This window comes from Lathamus discolor, chromosome 6, assembly GCF_037157495.1.
Source record: "Lathamus discolor isolate bLatDis1 chromosome 6, bLatDis1.hap1, whole genome shotgun sequence".
Classification (NCBI taxonomy): domain Eukaryota; kingdom Metazoa; phylum Chordata; class Aves; order Psittaciformes; family Psittacidae; genus Lathamus; species Lathamus discolor.
The window spans coordinates 91,274,172-91,294,291 of record NC_088889.1 but is presented as its reverse complement, the minus strand read 5'-3'; the positions used below and the strand labels follow the sequence as shown (position 1 = coordinate 91,294,291).

Here is a 20,120-nt window from a genome sequence, read left to right as displayed (position 1 = left end):
GGGCTCTGTAGGAAGGCGCATGTGCAGAGCGGGGCGGTGGGAGGTACCATGAGCACTGCCGGGGGGGGGGGGCGAGACCATGGAGCAACGGGGGGAGGAGCGGGCTGCCAGCGGAGCCGCCAGGGGGCGCTTGCTGAGAGCCGCGGGAGGGCAGCGGGGACCGGAACCGGGCACCGGAACCGGGCACACACCGGAACCGGGCACTGGAACCGGGCACTGGAACCGGGCACTGGAACCGGGCACACACCGGAACCGGGCACCGGAACCGGGCACTGGAACCGGGCACCGGAACCGGGCACACACCGGAACCGGGCACTGGAACCGGGCACTGGAACCGGGCACACACCGGAACCGGGCACACACCGGAACCGGGCACTGGAACCGGGCACACACCGGAACCGGGCACCGGAACCGGGCGCACACCGGAACCGGGCACACACCGGAACAGGGCACTGGAACCGGAACCGGGCACTGGAACCGGGCACACACCGGAACCGGGCACCGGAACCGGGCGCACACCGGAACCGGGCACACACCGGAACAGGGCACTGGAACCGGAACCGGGCACTGGAACCGGGCACACACCGGAACCGGGCACCGGAGCCGGGCACACACCGGGCTCCTGCAGGCCCGCCGAGGAGCGGTCCCGGTGCCACCCCCGGGGCCGGGCCGTGCCGGTGTCCCCTCCGCGCCTGTGTCGCACCGGTGCGTGGGGCCCGGTCCCCGCCCTGCCGGTGCCGCCCCGCTGTGCACGGCTGTGTCGGGGCCCGGAGCATCCTCCGCGCTTCCCACCGCAGCGCCCGCGGTGCCGCCGCAGAACGGGCCCTTTAAGAGCGGCAGCGGCTGCGGCCCGAGCTCGAACTCGCTCCCGGCAGTGCCCGCGGCGGCCCCGCACCTGCCGGTAAGGGCCGGGAGAGCCGGGGATGGCCGGAGGGGAGGGGATGCCGGGATGCCCGGTGGGATGCAGGGATGCTCAGGGGGATGCCGGGGTAACCGGTGGGATGCAGGGATGCTCAGGGGGATGCCGGGATGCCCGGTGGGATGCAGGGATGCTCAGGGCGATGCCGGGATAACCGGTGGGATGCAGGGATGCTCAGGGGGATGCCGGGATGCCCGGTGGGATGCAGGGATGCTGGAATGCCCAATTGCCCGGGGGATGCAGGGATGCTCAGTGGGATGCAGAGATTGCCGGTGCCGCAGTGGGGACCAGGGCCGCCAGGATGGAGAGCAGAGCCCAGAGGCTGCTGTAGGGCATGGGGATGCCTGAGGGGTACCCAGGACGTGGGGTGGCCCCGCTTGTGAGGTGCAGGGGATGGACAGGGCCCCTCCTGCTGCTGTTAGGGCTCAGGGTCCTCAGCTCCCCATGGCAAGGGGCAGCTCATCCCGCAATGGAACACCCGGGAATGAGGGGTGGCCTCGGCCAGGCTGGCGGAGGAAGGCTCTGGAAGCGTGTGAGCGTGCACGTGAGGGTGAGCGTGCACAGCGGGGTGCACGGAGCAGCGTCACTCTTCTCCTGATGGGAGCGAGGGTTTGGCATGGCAATGGCTGGGAATGACAGAGCAGAGGGGTGAGCGGGGGGTGGCATCCAAACCCCACAGCGGCACCCCAAATCCTGCTGCCAGCCCCTGCCTTGCAGCGGCACCCAGCACCCTGGAGGCTCTCAGCTCCATCCTCCCCATGGCCCCACTCTCCCCAGGCCCACGTCTGGATTTGCTTCCGTTCCCCCCTCCTCCAGGCTCGGGAAGGTGAGCAGGGAACCGGGCTGGTTTTGGGGAGCTGGGATCAAACCCCACCTGTGTGGATGCAGGCAAGGGGGTGAGGGTCCATTCGCTCCTTGCCCCATGGCTCCTGTGAGCCCTGAGCCAGGGGCTGCTTTGAGCCTCCTGGGGACCGTGCCAGCACCATCCCCAAAGCGTTGGCAGAGGAAGATGTCACATTCCCAAAGCCAGCGGGTGCTGGCGGCGGGATGCCGGGAGCGAGGGGCGGCATCGATCAGCTGAGCCCTGCCTACAAAGGGATCACCCACCGGCACTGGCACCGCGTCGTGGCTGCCCCGTCCCCCCTTGGTGCTGTGCCCCACGTGCCCACCCTGCCTGGGCCGTGCCAGAGAGGCTTGGATCCCAGAACCTGTTCTCTGTTTAAATAAGATCACGCAGTAAAAGCGCCAGCTCTGAGCAGGCTGACAGCGTCTGTCTCAATATTGATCCCTGCTCCGACCCGGCGCGGTGCGCCCATCGCAGCACCGTCAGCACTCGGCATGGTTATGGTCTTCCTGGGTGCTGGGCTCCCCATGCCCACCCCGTGCCCACTCCCATGTCTCCTTGTGCCTTCCCATGCACCCAATGGAGGTGACACTGGGCTGGCAGCATCCCCAGCCTGGCACATCCCTATCCCCGGCCTGGCACGTTCCTATTCCCAGCTTGGCACATCCCTGCTGCGCTGTGCTGGAGCTGCCAGGAGCACCCAGGGCTGGACAGGGCAGAATGTGGGTGCCACGTCTGTCCCCTGAGCACCGGGCATTGTGTCCGTGCAGGGGTGTGAGTGCAGGGGACAGCACAGGCACAACATGCCCCAAAACCTGGCCCCTGCCCTGCAGCCTGTGCACGAGCACTGAGGGACCTGGTACCTGTGGGGTCTGGGCGATGGGGATGGGGATGGGGATGGGGATGGGATGCTCCAGCTCCTTCCAGCACTGCCCTATGATGCGGCTGTGCTGGGGCCTTGTGCTCTGAGGACAGCGCATCCCAGGCTGGCTCTGCAGGATGTGCCAGGGGTCCCGCTCTCTGCACCCTTCCTGTGCCCCATGGCAGTGGAAGAGCGTGTCCAGAGGGCTTAGTGCTGTGTCTTGGGCAAGGGCTGGTTCAGAGCCCTGGCACGGGGCAGCTCAGCGGCTGTGCCCCGGTGCCAAAGCTCTGGCACCACCAACCGAACGCTCAGGATCGGCTGAGCCTGTTGTGCACCACCAAAGCTGCTTTCCAGTTCCCAAATCCATCAGCTGCCGGATTGAACCCTGAATTCAGGTGCAGCTTGGCCAAAAGGGCTTTGGGAGCTGCTGGGGTGTCCCAGTGCTGTCCCAGTGTGGTGCTCACCAGGGTTTGGGCACGTGGAGCATCTCCTGCTGCTGCGGGGCCGGTGTCGGGGCTGGTCAAGCACTGAACACAAATCTCTGCACAAGCCCTCGAGCTGTGGCCATGGGGGGGGGCAGCAGGGCAGGGGCACCCCCTGCCTCCTGCTCCATGGAGCTGCCTGTGGTTTGGGCTCACACCCGGCTAAACTGGTCCATCCCCATCTCAGGAGTGATCAGAGTTGCTTTAGGGGGGGGAAAAAAAGGACTTTGAATGAATATTATTGACCTTAATTGTGGCAACTCTGACTCGAGCTTTCCTTGTCCCACGGGGGATCAGATGCCGGTTTGTGCCCCTGCCCCTCCATGGTGCGTGGTGCCCGTCCCCGTGGGTGCTGGGGGGTCCGTGCTGGATGCACTGCACTCACGCCAGCGCCCATCCCGTGTTCCCGGTGGTCCAATCCCCTCCCCTCCATCCGCAGGGGTCCCCCTTGGTGCCACCGCAGCCACCGGCCCCGTGTCACTGCCCCGGCCTCGCAGGGCTCAGGGGACCCCGCTGGGGACCTGCCCCGCAGCCACCACCCTGTTTGCTCCAGCGCTGGCAGAGCCAAGGAGGCTGCGCCCGTGCAGGCAGAGGCAAAGGCAGCTCCGGCCGCTGGCCCCAGGCTGGGGCACCTGAGGTAGGAGGGACACGGGGTACCCTGCGCCTGGCCCCATGGGGAGCAGGCTGCTGGGAGGGTACCCCCCGTGTCCCCTTTGTCTGGGTCTGGTGCTGCCCCGGCCAGGAGCAGGGCACGGTACATGGGGATGGATGCGGGTGCTGGGGTCCCTGCCCGGCCCCGGGGTGCTGCCTGGGACCTCCGTGTGTGTCCTGCAGGGATGGGCTTCCAGCGGAGCCACCGGCTGAACCTGCTGCGCCTCATCGTGCTGCTCCTCGTGGCCTTGGCCGGCATCAAGTTCCTGTTCCGTGACAGGTAAAGAGACAGCAGGAGCCCGGCGGTGGGTTGGGGTTCATGGGGACGCCCTGGGTGTGTGGGGGCACCCCAGCAATGCTGCGGTCCCTGCAGCTTTACCCTGGAGCTGCACAAGCAGGCGAGCAAGGACAGCGGGTTCTGGGGGGACGCTGGTGACACCATCGAGGACACCGGCCCCCAGAGCCAGGTCCTGCTGCTGCCCGTGGCCAAGATAACAGCCCCGAGGCAGGAGCCTGGCCAGCAGCAGGTCACCAGGGACATCAGTGCCACCGAGATGAGGCTGGTCCACCTGGACCTCAAGGGAGCTGCGCCCCGCATCTCCTACCTGGAGCAGGTGAGATGCTGGGGATGGGAGGGATGTGCCGGGGGGGGCTGAGCACCAGGAACGAGCCCACGCTGCCCCATGCAGGTGTTCCCGCTCCTGTCCCTGCTGGGAGCCAACGGCGTCCTCATGGAGTACGAGGACATGTTCCCCTTCAAAGGGGAGCTGGAAGTCCTCAAGTCCCCGTACGCGTACAGGTGAGCCAGGGCTGGGCGTGACGTGCCTGGCCCCATGATAACCACGGTGCGAGGCGCGGGCCGTGTGCCCCAGCCCCGCTTCCTGCCCCGCCGGGTCAATATTTGTGTCCCCATAGCAAAGTCCACGCGGTTGTGGGGCGGCCGGGGCCGCGCGGGCAGGGTGCCGGGGAGCAGGAGGAGGGAACGGCCTCGCGCTCTGCCCCGTGCCCGCGCTGAGCCTGTCCCTGCCCTGCCAGCGAGGAGGACATCGAGCGCATCCAGCAGCTGGCGGAGCTGCACAAGCTGGAGGTGGTTCCCCTGGTGCAGACCTTTGGGCACGTGGAGGTAGGAGATGCTCCTGCTCCTCAACCCGCATCGTGATGGGGGGTCCAGGGTGATGGCAGCCCCTGAGGGCTCCTCCGGTGCAGTTCATCCTCAAGCACGAGAAGTACCAGCGCCTGCGGGAGGTCGAGCGCTTCCCCAACAGCTTCAACCCTCACATCCCTGACACCCTGGCCCTGCTCAAGAGCATCCTGGCACAGGTGATCGAGAAGCACAAGCGCTCCACATGGATCCACATCGGGGCAGATGAGGTGGGCACGGGGCTCTGCCGGGACCCCAGCCCTCAGCCAGGCTCTGTAGGTGTTCCTAGGGGTGCTGAGCATCCTCCTTCCCCCAAATCCAGGTCTTCCATCTCGGGGAGGGGATGGACTCCAAGAACTGGATGAGCCACAACAAGGGCGACACGGGGACCATGTACCTGAACCACATCAAGGAGGTGCTGGGCTTCATCACCGCGCAGTACTGGGGGCTGCGGGTGCTCATGTGGGACGACATGCTGCGGAAGATCAGTGTGGGAGCCCTGCAGGGTGAGAGGACGGGGATAAAGCAGCCGGTGGCACAGGAGCTTCGGTGTCTTTGCACGGTGTCGTGGCTGGTGCCTGGTCCTGCAGGGATGCAGGTCCAGGGGAGCATGAGGAGCACCAGGCATCCTCCTGCTGCTGGCACCAGCACCCACATCCCTGTCCCTGCTCCCTCCGCAGAGTCTGGGATAGCAAAGCACGTCTCGCCTGTGGTGTGGTTCTATGCACCCGACTTTGAGGCCGAGCAGCTCGGTAAGGCGATGCGCCGGGGCTGGTGGAGGAGGCTGCCCTCAGGTCCCCCCAGCCGCCCGGGTACGGTACCGCCGGTGTCTCCCCCCCCAGTGCCGTTCCTCACCAAGTACGCGGAGAGCGGCTTCGAGGCCGTGTGGTTCGCCAGCGCCTTCAAGGGCACCACAGGACCAGCGCAGGCCTGGCCCCCGCTGAGCCTGCACCTGAGGAACCACCTGAGCTGGCTGCGGGTGATGGAGGCGCTGCCCCAGCTGGCCCCGCTGCGCCTCCAGGGCATCGTCCTCACGGGCTGGCAGAGGTGAGGGCGCTGGTACCCGCGTGCCCCCCGGTGCCGTGCAGGAGGTGATGGGTGATGCTCCCGCCGCAGGTACGATCATTACTCGGTGCTCTGCGAGCTGCTGCCTGTTGGAATCCCCTCGCTGGCCATCTGCCTGCAGACCCTGGTGACCGGTGAGCCCCCCCCCCGCCCCGCTGCTAGCCCCATCTCCCTACCCCACAGCGAGACCCCGTCCCGCAGGGAAGGGTGCTGGGAGGTGGGAAGCAGGGGAAGGATGGGTTCAGCTCCCTTGGCTTTGCTGGTGGGGTGGCCCCTTCTGCCCCTCTCTTTGCTCTGCCCAGGAGGATTCACGGAAGAGACAAAGAAGAAGGTCCTGGATGTGCTGGGCTTCGAGAGCATGCAGCTGGAGCAGAGCACATGGTGAGTGGCTGTGTTGGGGGTGCCCAGAGCACCGCTGTCCCATGGCATCTGAAGGGATGCACAGAGCAGGTCCCAGACCCACTTGGGGCTGAGGACACCCCAGCCCTGGGCACCCCACATGTTGAGCTCTCACCTTCTCCCTTCCCCAGCGAGGGCAGGGGAGTGTTCCCCGGCGCAGAGATCTACCACATGGTTGAGCAGGTTAATGGCCACCTGAAGGAGAGCATCCATAAAGCCCTGGAGGAGGAGAGGTAACAGACAGCAGGGCTGGAGCATGGGAGTTTTCCCATGGGATGGGACTTGCTCCCCCTGCGGGTCCCCATCCCTGGGTGCCCCCCACTCTCCCTTGTGCCTCCCCAGCGCCATCAAGGGCTGGTTCAGCCCCTACCATCGGAAGCACCAGTTTGGTAACCCCCGAAACATGGAGAGCTTTGGCAGCAAGGTGCTCAAGTACGTGATGCTGGCAGCGCCCAGGGGTGTGTGAGGGGCTCAGCTCTGGGGTCCCTCACAGGAGGGAGCTGGAATCCCCTTTTTGCCCCCACCAGGCTCCATGAGGACTGGGAGAGCTTCATCCGTGACCTGCGCACCCACTTGGAGAGGGTCTATTACCCCGACACGGTGGAGGAGTGGATGGAGGAGAACGTCAACCCCTACCTGGACCAGCTGCGGGACCTGGTGCGGGACTACCGGGCCATCATCCGCCTCAACGCCCGGCCCAAGGCCACGTAGGGGCCACTGAGACATCCCCCCCCCCCCCCCCCGGCTCCCGCTGCCTCCCCTGCACTGGGCTTTGGGGCCACGTTGCGTGCCTGCCGGTGCCTGCGCTGCTGCTGTGGCTGCCCTGTACAGAGCTCCTCCTGCACACCCCGCATCCACAATAAAGTATTTTCGTAGATGCTGCTGGGTGCTGGAGGGGGCCACGGCTCTGCCCACCCTGTGCAGGCCGGGGGCAGCTGGGGTCTGTCTTGTGACAGCCCATGGGCTCCTGAGTCCTGCTCTGCAGAGCGTGATGGAGGGCAGGGAGAGGGCAGCCTATGCCCCGTGGTGCCTCTGGGCACATGGAGATGTCCGTGTGTGCCCTGTGCTGTTCTTGAGAGCGGCTGTGTCCTCCCTGCAGGACCAGAGGATCATGGAATGGTGAGAAGGGACCTTAAAGCTCATCCAGCTCCAAGCAGGGACCCCTTCCACTGGAGCAGCTTGCTCCAAGCCCCTGTGTCCAACCCGGCCTTGAGCACTGCCAGGGATGGGGCAGCCACAGCTTCTCTGGGCACCCTGTTCCTGTGTCCCTTCCCACCATCCTCAGCAGCGAGGGGAGGTGAATCCACCCCCGCCATGCCCTCAGCTCTGCCTGTTCGGGGCTGGCTGGGGCTCGGTGTGTGCAGGGCAGCAGCACAGACGTTTCGCTGCACATTCCTCTGCTCTCCACAGCCCGACTTGGCAAGAGCCCGGAGGCAGCCGCAGGAACGCGAGATGGTTTGAGCTCCTCTGCAGGAGCCTGGCTTAGGGGACAGTGGCCGTGTGCCCCCCTCAGCTCACACAGCCCCGCTGCCTGGGTCCTGGCTCGGTCACAACGGTCCCGGTGCCCAGTGAGGCCAATGGGGCTGCCCCGTCCCGTGTCAGTGCCGGGTCCCTGAGTGCAGGAGCCTGGCAGGAGAGAGCAATGGGCACAAAGGGACCTTTGTTGAGGAGCTTCGTTTGTTATCAAGTGGTGGCAGATGTGAGGGATGCCCCTGACCTGCCTGGGCCCCCGGGCACGTTGGGAGCCCCAGCCCCCAGCCCAGGGAGACCCAGAGCAGCCCAAGCCCCCCATGCAGCCGCACGCAGCCCGGCTGTGGGATTAGAGGGCAGATTAGACGGCGTTTCCCGCTGGCATCCCAAATGTCCTGGATTGGAAAGTGGGGGTGGGGAGAGGAGATGGACCCCGCTGCCCCTGAAGGGGGGGGGCAGCCTGGAGCTGGGCGCTGAAAAGGGAGTTGGAGGCTGCAAAGATCCTTGAGATCCAGCTTGGGGCATCAGGAGGAGCTCGGTTCCCTCCATCATTCCCGCTGCAGCCTCCCATCCCCATGCAGTGACCAATGCATTAGTGGCCAGCTGGGTACCGGTCTTCTGGACCAGCATGCCCCAATATCGGCTTGCTGGAGCCAGGACCTGCGCAGGGCTTTTAGACGGGAACTAACTTGGGAAGCAGGAATTTGGGCGTGATCCTGTGCGGTGATGGCTGGGGATGCACTGACCAGGCTCTATCAGCACATCAATGCCTCGTCCATGGCTGGCCCCATTTCCCATCTGGTTCATCAGCATCCCCAGCCCTCAGCACAGCCAAACACCCCCCCCCCAACCCCCGCCCGCCTTTAATGTCTCAGCCATTTAAGGCACAAAAAAGTGGAAGGGGACGAGTGTCCCTGGCCATTGTGGCTGCAGGAGTGGGAAACGAGGCGGTGATAAAGGCTTTATTTAAAGAAACGGGAAAGCTGCTCCAGCCTGGTTCCCATTAGCGGCCACCGCAGGCTGGCGGTCGCCAGGCAGGGCTGCGGAGCGGGGAGCAGGGGGGTCCTCCCCGAGGCAGGAGAGGCCGCGGGCAGCCTCACGGGGCGGCTGAGACCCCACGGCCCCGGGGCCTCGGCACCTTCCCCCGCACCGGGGGATCCCCGCGCCCCGCCCGCGGGCACCGGCGCGGCCCCCGCCCCTTCCCCTCTTCCTCCTCCTCCTCCTCCTCTCCCCTCCCTCCCGCCGCGCTCCCGGTGCGGCCCCCCCCGCCCCGCCGCGCCCCGCCCCGCCCCGGGCGCCCGCCGCCGCCGCCGCCGCCGCCGCCTCCGGAGCGGGCTGGGCGGGGGGGCCCGCGCCGCGCCGTGCCCGTACCGAGCCGTGCGGAGCCCAGCCGAGCCGCCCGCCCCGAGCCGCGGAGGATGCTCGGGCCGTGAGCCCGCAGCCGGCAGCCCCGGCGCGGCGGAGCCATGGGCAAGGACCAGGAGCTGGTGCAGGCGGTGAAGGCGGAGGACATCGCGGCCGTGCAGAAGCTGCTGCAGAGGCCCAAGCCCGGCAAAGCCAGTGAGTGCCGCGGCGGCGGGGCCGGGCCGGGGGCGCCGGTGGCGGCGGAGGACGGGGAAGGTGGTGGTGGGGGGGGGCTCGGACCGGCGTCGCAGGAGCGGGCGCGGCGGCGCGGGGCCCGCATCCCGGCCGGGATGCCGCCCTGCCCGGCCCCGGAGCATCCCCGGCCCTTCCCCTGTGCGGAGCGGGCGGCCGGGGACCGTAAACGTGCCGGGACCCCTCCCCGGGGGCACCCCGGTATTGAGAGCAGGGGCAGCCCGGCGTGGGGGGCACTGGCGGCTGCGGAGCATCCCGGCCGGGATCACTGCACAGCCTCGCCAAACCGGTCCCGGTGCAGCAGCCCGGTACGGCCGGGCTGCCCTTGCCCTGTGCCCAGGAGCACGTCCCGGGGCCCCGGGGAGCGGGGCCGGGCCGGTGTCCCGGGGCTTGGCCTGGGCACAGACAGGGGCTGTCGGTATCTTGGTGTGCGCGGAGCGTGTGTGCACGGCCCGTGCGTGTGTGCACCGGGGCTGCCGGTGCCTGCACACATCTGCATGTGCCTGTGCGCGTGTACGTGCGTGCACGCGTGTCTGTGTTTGGGTGCGTGTCTGTGTTTGTGTATCCGTGTACCCTGGCATATGTGTGCTTGGATGGGGCTGTGTTGGTGGTGCTGTGTGTGGGGGTGTTTGGATGAGGCTCCACGGGTATCTCCCTGGGCGCATCCCTGCGGCTGGGTTTGCACATCCCCGTGTGTGCACCCTCGGTGCGTGCGTGTGTGTGCCCCGGTGCGAGCCTGCAGGGCCGGACGTGTGGGGATGTGTGTGTCTGCGTGTGGACGTGTGTGTAGCTCCAGGAGTATCTGCTCGCTGTACAGTGTAAGTGCTCTGGTGAAGGCGTTCCACCCGGGACTGAATTATTCATGGTGCTGATGCAGCCGCAGGTTTCAGGCCTGCTGCGTGGGGCTGGGAGCATCCCCGGGCACAAGCAGGGACCACAGGGAGCACTGGTGTGGCATCGGGACACTGGGCGTGCAGCCCCTTTGCCTCCCAGGATGGATGTGGCACCCCATGCCCCTGGAGCTGGTGCAGTGTCCCCCGTCCCTGGTCTCATGAAGGGGTGGTCCTGGTCAAGCAGAGCACAGCTGCCTCTGTGTCCTGGTGCTGAGCAGGCATCCCCCTGTCCCTGGTGTCATGCAGGGCTGGTGTGGCATCCCTCGTGTCTCCAGTGTCTTGTAGGGCTGGTTTGTGGTCCTTCATGCATGGCTGTTGTTGTGCCCCCCCATGTCCCTGGTGCCATCGATGCTCTCGCTGCCAAGGGACTACACAGGGAGAGAAGCGGCTCCAGCTCGGAGCCCCCTTCATCCCAACCCACCCCAGGTGCTGCCGGAGTAGCGTGTGGGGATGGGGATGAGGCCTGTGTCCAGTGTGATCCCCTGCACACAGCTGGCGTTGCTGTGGCAACGGCCAGAGGTGCCTGAGTGCCACCACCTCCTCCTGCATCCATCCCAGCCCTGCTCTGCTGCGTCTCCCGCTGCAGAGCTCTCTGGCCACGGGGCCAGTGGTGCTCCCTGTGCTGGGCTCATGGGACAGGGATAAGGGGCTCCCAGTGAGGCCGTGCTTGGCCAGCCTGCTGCTGGGGTGATTCCTGCTGTGGGCCTGGATGCTTGCACGTCTCCAGCTCTGCCAAACCCACCACTGTTGGTGCTGGGATGCTCTGGTGCTGTTTCCCCCCCTGGACCTGATTCCTGTGTGGTGCCATGCTCATGGCACAGGGTGCACAAACACCTCTGGTTGCAGCAGCAGGGCTGGAGGAGCTGCGCATGGCCCAGGGTGGGAGAGCACCGAGCAGGATCTGTCCCCATGCGGTGCCATCCCCGCATCCCCCCTGCGTGCCAGCCCCACGCGTGCCTCCGGTGCTCCCCACGCTGTGCAGCACGGGCAGGGTTGTAACTGAGCTCTGTGATGTGGGCAATATCCTGTTCATGTGGGGTTTAATAAATGGGATTTCTGAAATCCCTGCGTGAATTACCACGGGTTGCCATGGTGACGTGGGGCCCGATTTAGCCGGAGGAGTACGAGTTTGTGGGGCCCGGGCCGGCCGCAGCGCGCACCGCGCTTGCTTCCCGGGCATCCATAATTGATGAGGTTGTCTGAAAGTTACGCAAATCAGATGCAGGGATTTGGCAGCAAAACTGTTCCCCTCCCTGGTCCCTCCTCCCGGTGCTACCTCGAAGAATTGTGGTGACTTGGCGTTTTCCCCTCCATTCCCTGGCCCCGGGCACCATGGGATGGGATGGGGCGCTGGGGTGGCCCTAACAGCATCCATGCCTGCCCCTATCCCAGGCACTCGGGGCTTTGGGAAGCAGGGGATGGTGCTGTGGTGTGCAGAGGAGCTGTGGTTCCTTGGCTGTGGAATGTTGGAGCGAGGAGGCTGCTTCCCTGCGAGGCTGGTGCTGCCAGCGGCTTTTCCCTTTGGAAGCAACTCCTGTCTGGCACCCACTGGTGCCATAGGAGGGATGTTGAGCCAAGGGTTGGACCCTGTGCCCAGCTTCTCCCATTGGGCTGGGGGGGTTTACAAAGAGCTTCCATGTGGCAGCTTCATCCAGCAAGGATGTCCCAGCACAAGGCAGGGAGAGCATCCAGCGTGGCAGGGGCTGGCTGCAGCCTGGACGTGGGGCTGGGAGCCGGGGCTGCACCCTGCAGAGCTGCGCTGCCCACCCCATGCCTGGCCCTTGGTCCCCCGTACATCAGGGCTCGTGTCCTCATGTGTCTGCCTGGGGTGCTGGAGCTGCCTGGCTGGGCTCCGGACCCGTCCATGGGGCTCTGAACCCCTCTAAGCGAGAGTAAAACCCAGCCCAGCCTGGCCCCAGCGCCAGTGGCTGCCTCCAGCCAAACTCCGGCTGTGCCGGGCAGGAAGAGCTCCCCAGCAGTGAAAAGCCCAGGACAGGAGCCAGGCAGCTCCTCGGATGGATGTGCCCGGTGCAGGCAGCGCAGGCACAGCCTGCCTGGGAGCAGGGCAGGGACCCCAAGGCTCAGCGAGTTCATCACCCTCCGGGGTGCTGGATCCTGTGGGAAACATCCCGGGATGCGAGCGGGGCTGCAGCAGCTCAGCGGGATGCGGGACAGTGGGAACAGGAGCCACATCCCTTGGGAACAGGAACTTCCTGGGCAGGACCTCGCTGGCTGCCTCCTGCCCTATGGCCAGTTAATTCTGGGTTGGGTTTTTGTGTTGCCTGCATTTGATTGCATTAATAATCTCCTCTGATCACAGGATTTAATAAAACCAGGCTAATATGGCGCAGTTGGGAAATGTCTTTGACATTTCACAATTCAATTTCCATGCAGTAAAAGGCCGGGCAGCTGCAAATCCAATTGTGGGGCAGTGCCCAGGGTGCCGGAGCTGCCCGGGTGCCCCCGCTGGCACTGGAAACCTCCCCGGTGCTGCCAGCACCTCATGGCTCCTGCTCCTTGCCCACGGGCACTGGGGAGAAGCCCAGGCAGGGGGGAGCTGGCCGGGACCCCGGAGCCCCTGGGTGCTGCAGCCTCTGGAGCCATTGGTGTTGAGCAGGAGGAAGTGGCTGCAGGTGCAGATCCTGGGTCAGCTTGGCCTAAGGGCTGCTGGGCCCCCCGTGTATCCCCATGGCCCTCCCTGGTCCCCTTGGCACAGATTAAGGGGTGAAACATCGGGATGCGGGTGGTGATGCCGGCATGGGGTGATGCTGGCACCAGGCGATGCTGGTGCATCCCAGGCACGGGGCCTCGGGGCCGTCCAGGCTGAGCAGCTCCTGCTGCTGCTGTGTTCGATGGTGCCAGCAGGTCCCTTATAAACTTCTTGGGGCTTCCAGCCCGCGTGTGAAGCTCGCTCCCAGCAGGACTTGGCAGGAGGGCGCAGGCTGGCGGGTGCCAAGTTCCCTTCCAGCGCCGGGTTCCTGCTCAGCCTGGGGCACAGCTCCCTGGTTTACATCTCCTGGCCTCCCCATTGTGGCTGGGCTGGAGCCGTGGGTCCAAACCCTCCTTTAGCCTCCCATTGCGGGGTCCCTCTTTGCCATGGGATGCTGTGGGGGACCTGGGGCTCTTGGCTGCTGCGGAGCAAAGGAGCTGTGAGCCGACAGCTCCAGTCCCAGCTCGAGGCTCCCTTGCTGGCCTTGATTCTCTTGCACAGTCCCAAATTCGCCTGGATTGACACCAATTCGCCCTTTGCCAGCTCCGGGCAGCCCCTTGTGCCCGTGGCTCTCCCATGGCCGCTGTTTCTGGCTGTTTCCCACACCAGGACCTTGCTGCCGGGTGCTGCGGTACCGCTGCTGCCCGTGTGCTGTGGTGGGTGATGCTCCCAGCGTGGCAGGGATGCGGGTGATGGTGCTGTGGGTGCTCTGAGCCCCATCCGCAGTCCCTTCTCTGCCAGCCCATCGTGGTTTCCAGTAGCCAGGCTGGCGTCTGGCTCCTCTCCCCTGCTCTGCGCTCCCTTTAACTCTTCCTTCCCTTTCCAAGCTGCTGGGAAAGGCTCTGATCAGCCCCCTCCTTGGCTTGGGGTGCCCCCAGCCCATTCCCGCTCCCGTTGTGCCCGCAGGAGGGTGCGGGAAGTGGGAGTGGGATGCTGCACCATCTGCAGCATCCTCCAACCTATGGAGGCAATGCTCATGGATGGCAGCTGCACGGTGCTGTGGCAGGGTCCCAATGGAGGCCAAAGCAGTGCCGGGTCCTCAGGAGCTGTGTTATTGCTGGCAGGGTGAGTGGTGAAAGGGGCTGCTTGGCTCTGGGGTGATGCTCAGGGCTGTTCTTGCATGTGTTTGCCATGGTGCTCCCATCCTGGTGCTGCTCCATCACCTCGTTCTGTCCCACCTGTGGCCGAGGGTACCACGAGGAAGGGCTGTGCTGGGTTAGTGCAGCACTGATGTCCACCCCTGTCCCAGGTTACCATCCCATCCTGCAGCTGGGATATGTGGGTTCACCCTCCTGGTCCCCTCTCCTTGGAGCAACAGGGTCCAGCCCATCCTGCCTGGCACAGGAGTGATCCCGCCGGCGGGCCGGCTCTTTGTGCCGGGCTGAGAGGGATCTTTAAGCTGTAATGAAATGTTAATAGTATTTTCCAACTCGATACGGGAGCAGAAAATGAGGTGTTTAACACTGGGCTCCGCAGCGACAGGAGCAATCAGCCTGAGAAATGGGAAGCTGGGGATGCTGCACCGGCCCTGGCTCAGCCTGATGGCACTGCACTGCTGGGCCTGCTCTGGTGATGGATGGCTACCGGTGCATGGCGTGAGCCATCGGCCAGGGAAGCGCGGTGCTGGGAAGAGCCGCTGGTCTGCATGGGTCTCCTTGGGTCTCACCAGCAAGGTCAGTGCTGGCTGCATGGTAAGAACCAAGCAGATCAAGGTGGTTGTGTGGCTGGGGTGCACTGGGATGATGGGACCCCCATGGCCTGGATCAGCTGGAGATGGAGAGGATGGAGATGGTGCCCAAGCAGCTGCTATGGGCACAGCCTGGACACTGATTCTCTGAGCACCATCCCCTGGTGCTCTGCACCAGCGCTACTCTGCCAGTGTGCCTGTGTGTGCCCCTCTGCATCCGTGTGTGTGTGAGCATCCATGTGCCGTGGCAGGGCATTGGAACTAGGTGGTCTTAAGGTTCTTTTCAAGCCAAACCATGCTGTGATTCTGTGACTCTATGTGGCCAGGTCCATGCTTGCATCCATGTGTGCTGTGCGCCTCTGCATCCGTGTGCATGCGTGTGCCCGTGTGCATCTGCCCTGTGTGCCCACGGCTGCTCCGGCAGTGCCTCCTCCCCGGCCTGCTGTGGGGCTCGGGGCCGGGCTCTCAGCAGCAGCAGCTTGATCCCTTCCAGATGTGTGCCAGCGGCGCGGCTCCGCGTCCCCTCCTCCTCCTCCTCGCTGAGGCCCCGCTCGGTTTTCTGCCGCCGGAGCGGTTGGAGCAGACAAAGCAGCCGCCTGCCCGGCTCCTGCATTGCAGCTGGGCTGTTTACAGCGCGCTCCTCGCTCTGTGCAGCTCCGCAGCGGCTGCATCCTCCGGGATGGCTCTGCCCCGGCGTGTGCGGGTCCTGGGGCTGCCTTTAAACCCCATCTCCCAGCAGCGATGGAGCAGGGGTCCCCCATTGCCATCCTGGGGACTGCACTGGTTGCCTTCTTATTTATCTGGCCCACCTGCATGCACACGCATGCACATGCACACGCATGCACATGCACACGCATGCACATGCTCTGTATGCTGGGGAGCTCCCCACCACTTCCCAGTGACGCTGGGCTGCAGCAGGGTTCGTGGGAGGTCAGATGGTAGCAACTATTCGTTAGTTAATGATGCTTTAAGCAACCCAAAGCTCCTGGTCCCTCCCTGCAGGCTAGCACGGCTGGGTTGGTCCTCCCAGGGTTCCCTGGCTCCGCAGAGGAGGTGAGGATGAGGATGGGGAGGATGGAGCTGGGCAGCCCTGGGATGGAGGTGAGTGGGGCCAGCATCTGCCTCCCTCTGCCCTCGTGTCCTGGGCAGCCGCTGCTCAGGCACCGGGGATGCGCGGTGCCGGGATGCGGATGGAGGGGTGGATGCTGCCGGTAGCTCCGAGCAGCCCCATCCCGTCCCCTGCCGCGGCAGCCTCGCCGTGTGCCGGCGGTGACTCCTTCCAGCCGCGGTGATTACTGGAAATTACCTGTTTGCTGCTGCCTCGGCGCGGGGGGGCCGGGCTCTCAATGCAAGCGACACCAACACGCGTTTCCGCAGAGACGAGGGTGGGCGTGCGGCTGGCACCGGGCTGGAGCGATGCTTGGAGCTGGTTCCATGGAGCTGAGCGTGACACCCGTGTCCCCAGTGCGCTGCCTGCACCCCTGCCTGCACCCATCCCTGTCACCGGCTTCCTGCATCCCTGCTTGCACAGGGCCGAGCCCCTGGCATGGCAGAGCAGTGCTGCCAATGCGCTGTTCAGGGGTCAGCGGGTTTGCCAGCAGCATGGAATGGGCAGGAGGCTGCTGGGAATTCACAGCAGGAAGGGTTTGGGGGGCTGCATGGCTGAGCCCCAAACTGGGGCTGGGGGCGATCCTGCGGGATGCTGCATGGCTTGGGCAGGCTTTATGGCACCACAAGGAAAGGTCGGGTGAGGATAAGGCTCGGTGATGCAGGGAGAGCCAGGATGCTCAGCTGGTGAGCGTGGCACTGGTGGGTACCGTGGCGTGCTGGGTCCCTTGCATGGCTCCCAGCCCCAGGTTGGCTCTGCCTTGAGTACAGCCGTGTCCTCCATCCCTGCCTCCTCCTGCTCCTGCTGCAGGGATCGGCCCCTCGGACTCCCTTGGGAGCAGGAAGTTTCCCTATTTTTGAAAATGAAATCACGGAGGAGTCCCCACAGCCTCTTGAAAGCTGCGTTTAAGTTGCTTCATCCTGGCCCCAGGGGACAGCCCTGCGCTGCTGCAGCACCGTGACTCAGGCTGCCACAGCCGATCGATTCCCAAGCGCTGATTCCCAGCTCCCCAGGGAAGGCTCCGTGTGAGGGATGAGCGTCCAGAGCTCGCACTGGGCACGGGGCAGCATCCTCCACAAGGGCCTTGGGGTTTGGGGAAGGGCTTGTGATGGCACTGGGGCCCTCAGTTGTGAGCGTCCAGCTGTGATGGGCAGTTGTTATCCAGTTGTGATGGGCACTGGTGCATCCAGCTGTGATTGGGCAGTTGTTATCCAGTTGTGATGGGCACTGGTGCATCCAGCTGTGATGGGCAGTTGTTATCCAGTTGTGATGGGCACTGGTGCATCCAGCTGTGATTGGGCAGTTGTTTTCCAGCTATGATGAGCACTGGGGTATCCAGCTGTGATGGGTATTGGGGTTTCCAGCTGCGGCAAGTGGTGTGTGTCCAGCTGTGATGGGCACTGATGCATCCAGCTGTGATGGGCAGCTGTTATCCAGCTGTAATGGTCACCGGTGCATCTAGCTGTGATGGGCAATTGTTGTCCAGCTGTGATGGGCAGTAGTTATCCAGCTGGTGTGTGTCCAGCTGTGATGGTCACTGGTACATCCAGCTGTGATGCGCAGTAGTTATCCAGCTGTGATGGAAACTGAGGTATTCAGCTGTGGTGAGCAGTGTATGTCCAGCTGTGGTGGTCACTGGTGCATCCAGCTGTGATGGTCAGTCATTCATCTGTGATGTGCAGTTGTTATCCAGCTGTGATGGGGAGTTGCTGTCCAGTTGTGGTCACTGGTGCATCCAGCTGTGATGGGGAGTTGTTGTCCAGTGGTGGTCACTGGTGCATCCAGCTGTGCTGGTCAGTCATTATCCAGCTGTGATGGGCAGTTGTTATCCAGCTGTGTTGGGAACTGGACTGCAATAGGCCCATCCCATCCCTGCCACCTCTTTGCCCCAGGCAATCCCTTCCCATGTCCCAGAGCTTCCCGGTGCATTATTTATACAGCCTGAATCGATCAGAAGATGATAACGGCTTCATTAGCATCCGGGCATCGCGCTTGACATGACCTTGGCTGCAAGAGTACAAGCTTCTTGCTGCCTCTCAGCAGCAAGGACCGGCTCCCTGGTGTTGGGGATGCTCTGCCCACCTCTGCGGGGTCCCCATGGGGGCATGTGCATGGGCAGAGCTCGTGGCCACGAGCTCTGCCCATGCACATGCCCCCATGGGGACCCCAATCCTTGCTGCGAGGGAATAAGCCCCCTTTTGCCACTGCTCCTCGTGCAGCGCCCGTTGTTTGCGTGGCACTCGTCAGCAGGGATATAATTAAGAGCAGCTATTTTGGATGCTTCCTTTATCCGGCAGCTCACGGCGATGCCGCTGCGGGGTCCTCCTCCCTCTTCCGAAATAGGCTCCTTGCTTGGCCTTCCTCAGGGGTGCTTGCTCCTGAGGGCACCCATTGTGTTTGGGGCAAGGTGGGGGGGGGCACACATTGAGTCCTGCTGCCTGCATGGGCTGGGTATAAGGGGGTGGCAGGGATGATGGGGATGGAGAGGAGGGGACCACTGCAGCGGGGTGATGGAAAGGATGGAGATAAGGATGTAGAGGGCTGCCCTGGCTCATTCTTCACTGCCACCAAGAGAAGGGGGGGGGAAGCAGCGATGGTTTTCCCCTCATTAAGAAGGTGTTGATATCGCGGAGGCTGGAGCCATCTGCTTGGAGCAGCCCCACTCCCTGCGAGCTGGCAGGAGCTGGGATGTGCTTTGTCAGCGGGGGCTTGGCCAGGAGCCCCTGCGCCCCGGATGGGCATCGATCGCTGCTGGCGCAGCTCTGCCTGCGGATGCAGGGGGCTGGCGCCTGAGCACTGCATGGACCCGATGCTGGGGATGGAGAGGGGCCCCCCGAGGCACTGAGGAGTTCCACTGTGTGGGGCTGTGGCTTTGGACATGTGTGTAGTGAAAGGGCTGGAGCAGCCGGGCATGGGGGTCTCCTCATGGCATGCACTGGGATGCCTGGAGCAGTGGTTGTATGTGGGAGTCACCCTGCAGCGTGCACCAGGATGCCTGGAGCTGTAGGTGGGCATGGGGGTCTCACTGCAGCATGCACTGCGACGCCCAGAGCAGTGGTTGGACACAAGGGTCTCCCTGTGGCATGCACTGGGATGCCCAGAGCAGCAGGTGGGCACAGCGGGCTTCCCATTGCACGCGTGAGGATGCTCGGAGCAGTGACTGGGCACTGGCCTTTCCCTGCTGCATACACTGGGATGCCCAGAGCGTAGTTGAGCACAGCGGTCTCCCCATGGCACACACAAGGATGCCAGGAGCAGTGGTTGGGCATGGTGGTCACTCTGTGGCATGCACTGAGATACCCAGAGCAATGGTTGGTCACTGGGCAATCTCTGTGGCACACACCACGATGCCAGGAGCAGTGGCTGGGCACAGGGGTATCCCTGGGGCATGCACGAGGATGCTCGGAGCAGCGCTTGGGCACTGGGCTCTCCCTGCAGCACACACCGGGGTACCCAGGGCAGGGTTTGTGCATGGCACAGGGGTCCCGGTGAGGAGCCCGGAGGCTGATCCCGAGTGCGCCTCCGGCTCCCGTGCTCCCGGTGCTCAAGCGGAGCCGTTTCTGGAGCCGCGGCCGGGCTGCGCTCCCCGCGGCGCTGCTCACCCGCGGCAGGCGCTGCTTGCAGTCGGTGCCTGTGGAGGCGGCTGCGGCTCCCGCTGCACGCAGGAGCTGCGGGATGGAGCTGGAGGTGCCGGTGCTGGGGCTCGCTGCACCCCGCAGCGCATCCCCTGCCCTGCGGTCCCAAGGACCCTGCTCGGCGCCATCGGCCTTTGCAAGCTGCTCTGAGAGCTGGGAGGGGGGGACTGTGCCATGGGGCGGGGTGCAAGGAGAGCATCAGCTGAGCACCCCATAAGGAGCAAGGAGAGGACATTGAGGTGTCCCGAGGACACTGAGAGGGTCCAACCGAGGGGTCTCAGTGCTGGGGGTGCCAATGCCGCCCTGTGCTCCCTCTCAACATCTGCCTGGTGGCCCCAGCGCCTGCCTCTGCGCAGGATGGTGCTCGTGGGTGCTTGGTGCTCTGTGTCACCCCTCGGTGATCCCGCAGGGAGGGTGGCCAGGGGCACACTCGGTGCCCGCTGGCAGCGTGGCCGTGCAGGAGCCCTGCTCTCTCCTCCCCACCGTGCTCTCTCCTTTTGTGGCTCGTATTTTCACTTGGCAGCTCCCTTCCTGCTCCCTTCCCTCTCCCTTGTTAATGGAGGAGTTTTCCTTGTGCTTCCCAGCCACTACCGAGCTCTCCCACGTCTCACTTCCCAATCCAGGCTGCAGATCGCAGGCGGCAGCAGTGGGGCTGAGG

The 20,120-nt window shown here is 64.8% G+C and overlaps 2 protein-coding genes across 3 annotated transcripts in view; both read left to right on the top strand.

The window, feature by feature from the left end:
- The first annotated feature begins 165 nt into the window (after window positions 1-165).
- Window positions 166-7,164, top strand: LOC136017899 (hexosaminidase D-like). 2 transcript variants are annotated; one of them, XM_065686622.1, is made up of 15 exons: window positions 166-901; window positions 3,547-3,744; window positions 3,942-4,038; window positions 4,132-4,372; window positions 4,448-4,557; window positions 4,794-4,881; window positions 4,965-5,129; window positions 5,222-5,405; window positions 5,580-5,651; window positions 5,742-5,946; window positions 6,016-6,098; window positions 6,267-6,345; window positions 6,495-6,596; window positions 6,706-6,795; window positions 6,891-7,164. In XM_065686622.1, exons 3-15 carry the CDS (start codon window positions 3,944-3,946, stop codon window positions 7,072-7,074), a joined length of 1,698 nt encoding a protein of 565 aa, XP_065542694.1. In that variant the 5' UTR covers window positions 166-901; window positions 3,547-3,744; window positions 3,942-3,943; the 3' UTR covers window positions 7,075-7,164. The 2 variants fall into 2 exon arrangements, with proteins under 2 accessions (XP_065542694.1, XP_065542695.1); XM_065686623.1 differs by lacking the exon at window positions 3,547-3,744.
- A 2,095-nt stretch (window positions 7,165-9,259) lies between these two features.
- The window catches only part of CASKIN1 (CASK interacting protein 1), a 29,636-nt gene continuing 18,775 nt past the window's right edge, over window positions 9,260-20,120 (top strand). Inside the window, exon 1 of the mRNA XM_065686621.1 lies at window positions 9,260-9,393. Coding sequence (XP_065542693.1) covers window positions 9,300-9,393 — 94 coding nt within the window. The 5' untranslated portion in view covers window positions 9,260-9,299. The remainder of the gene's footprint in view (window positions 9,394-20,120) is intronic.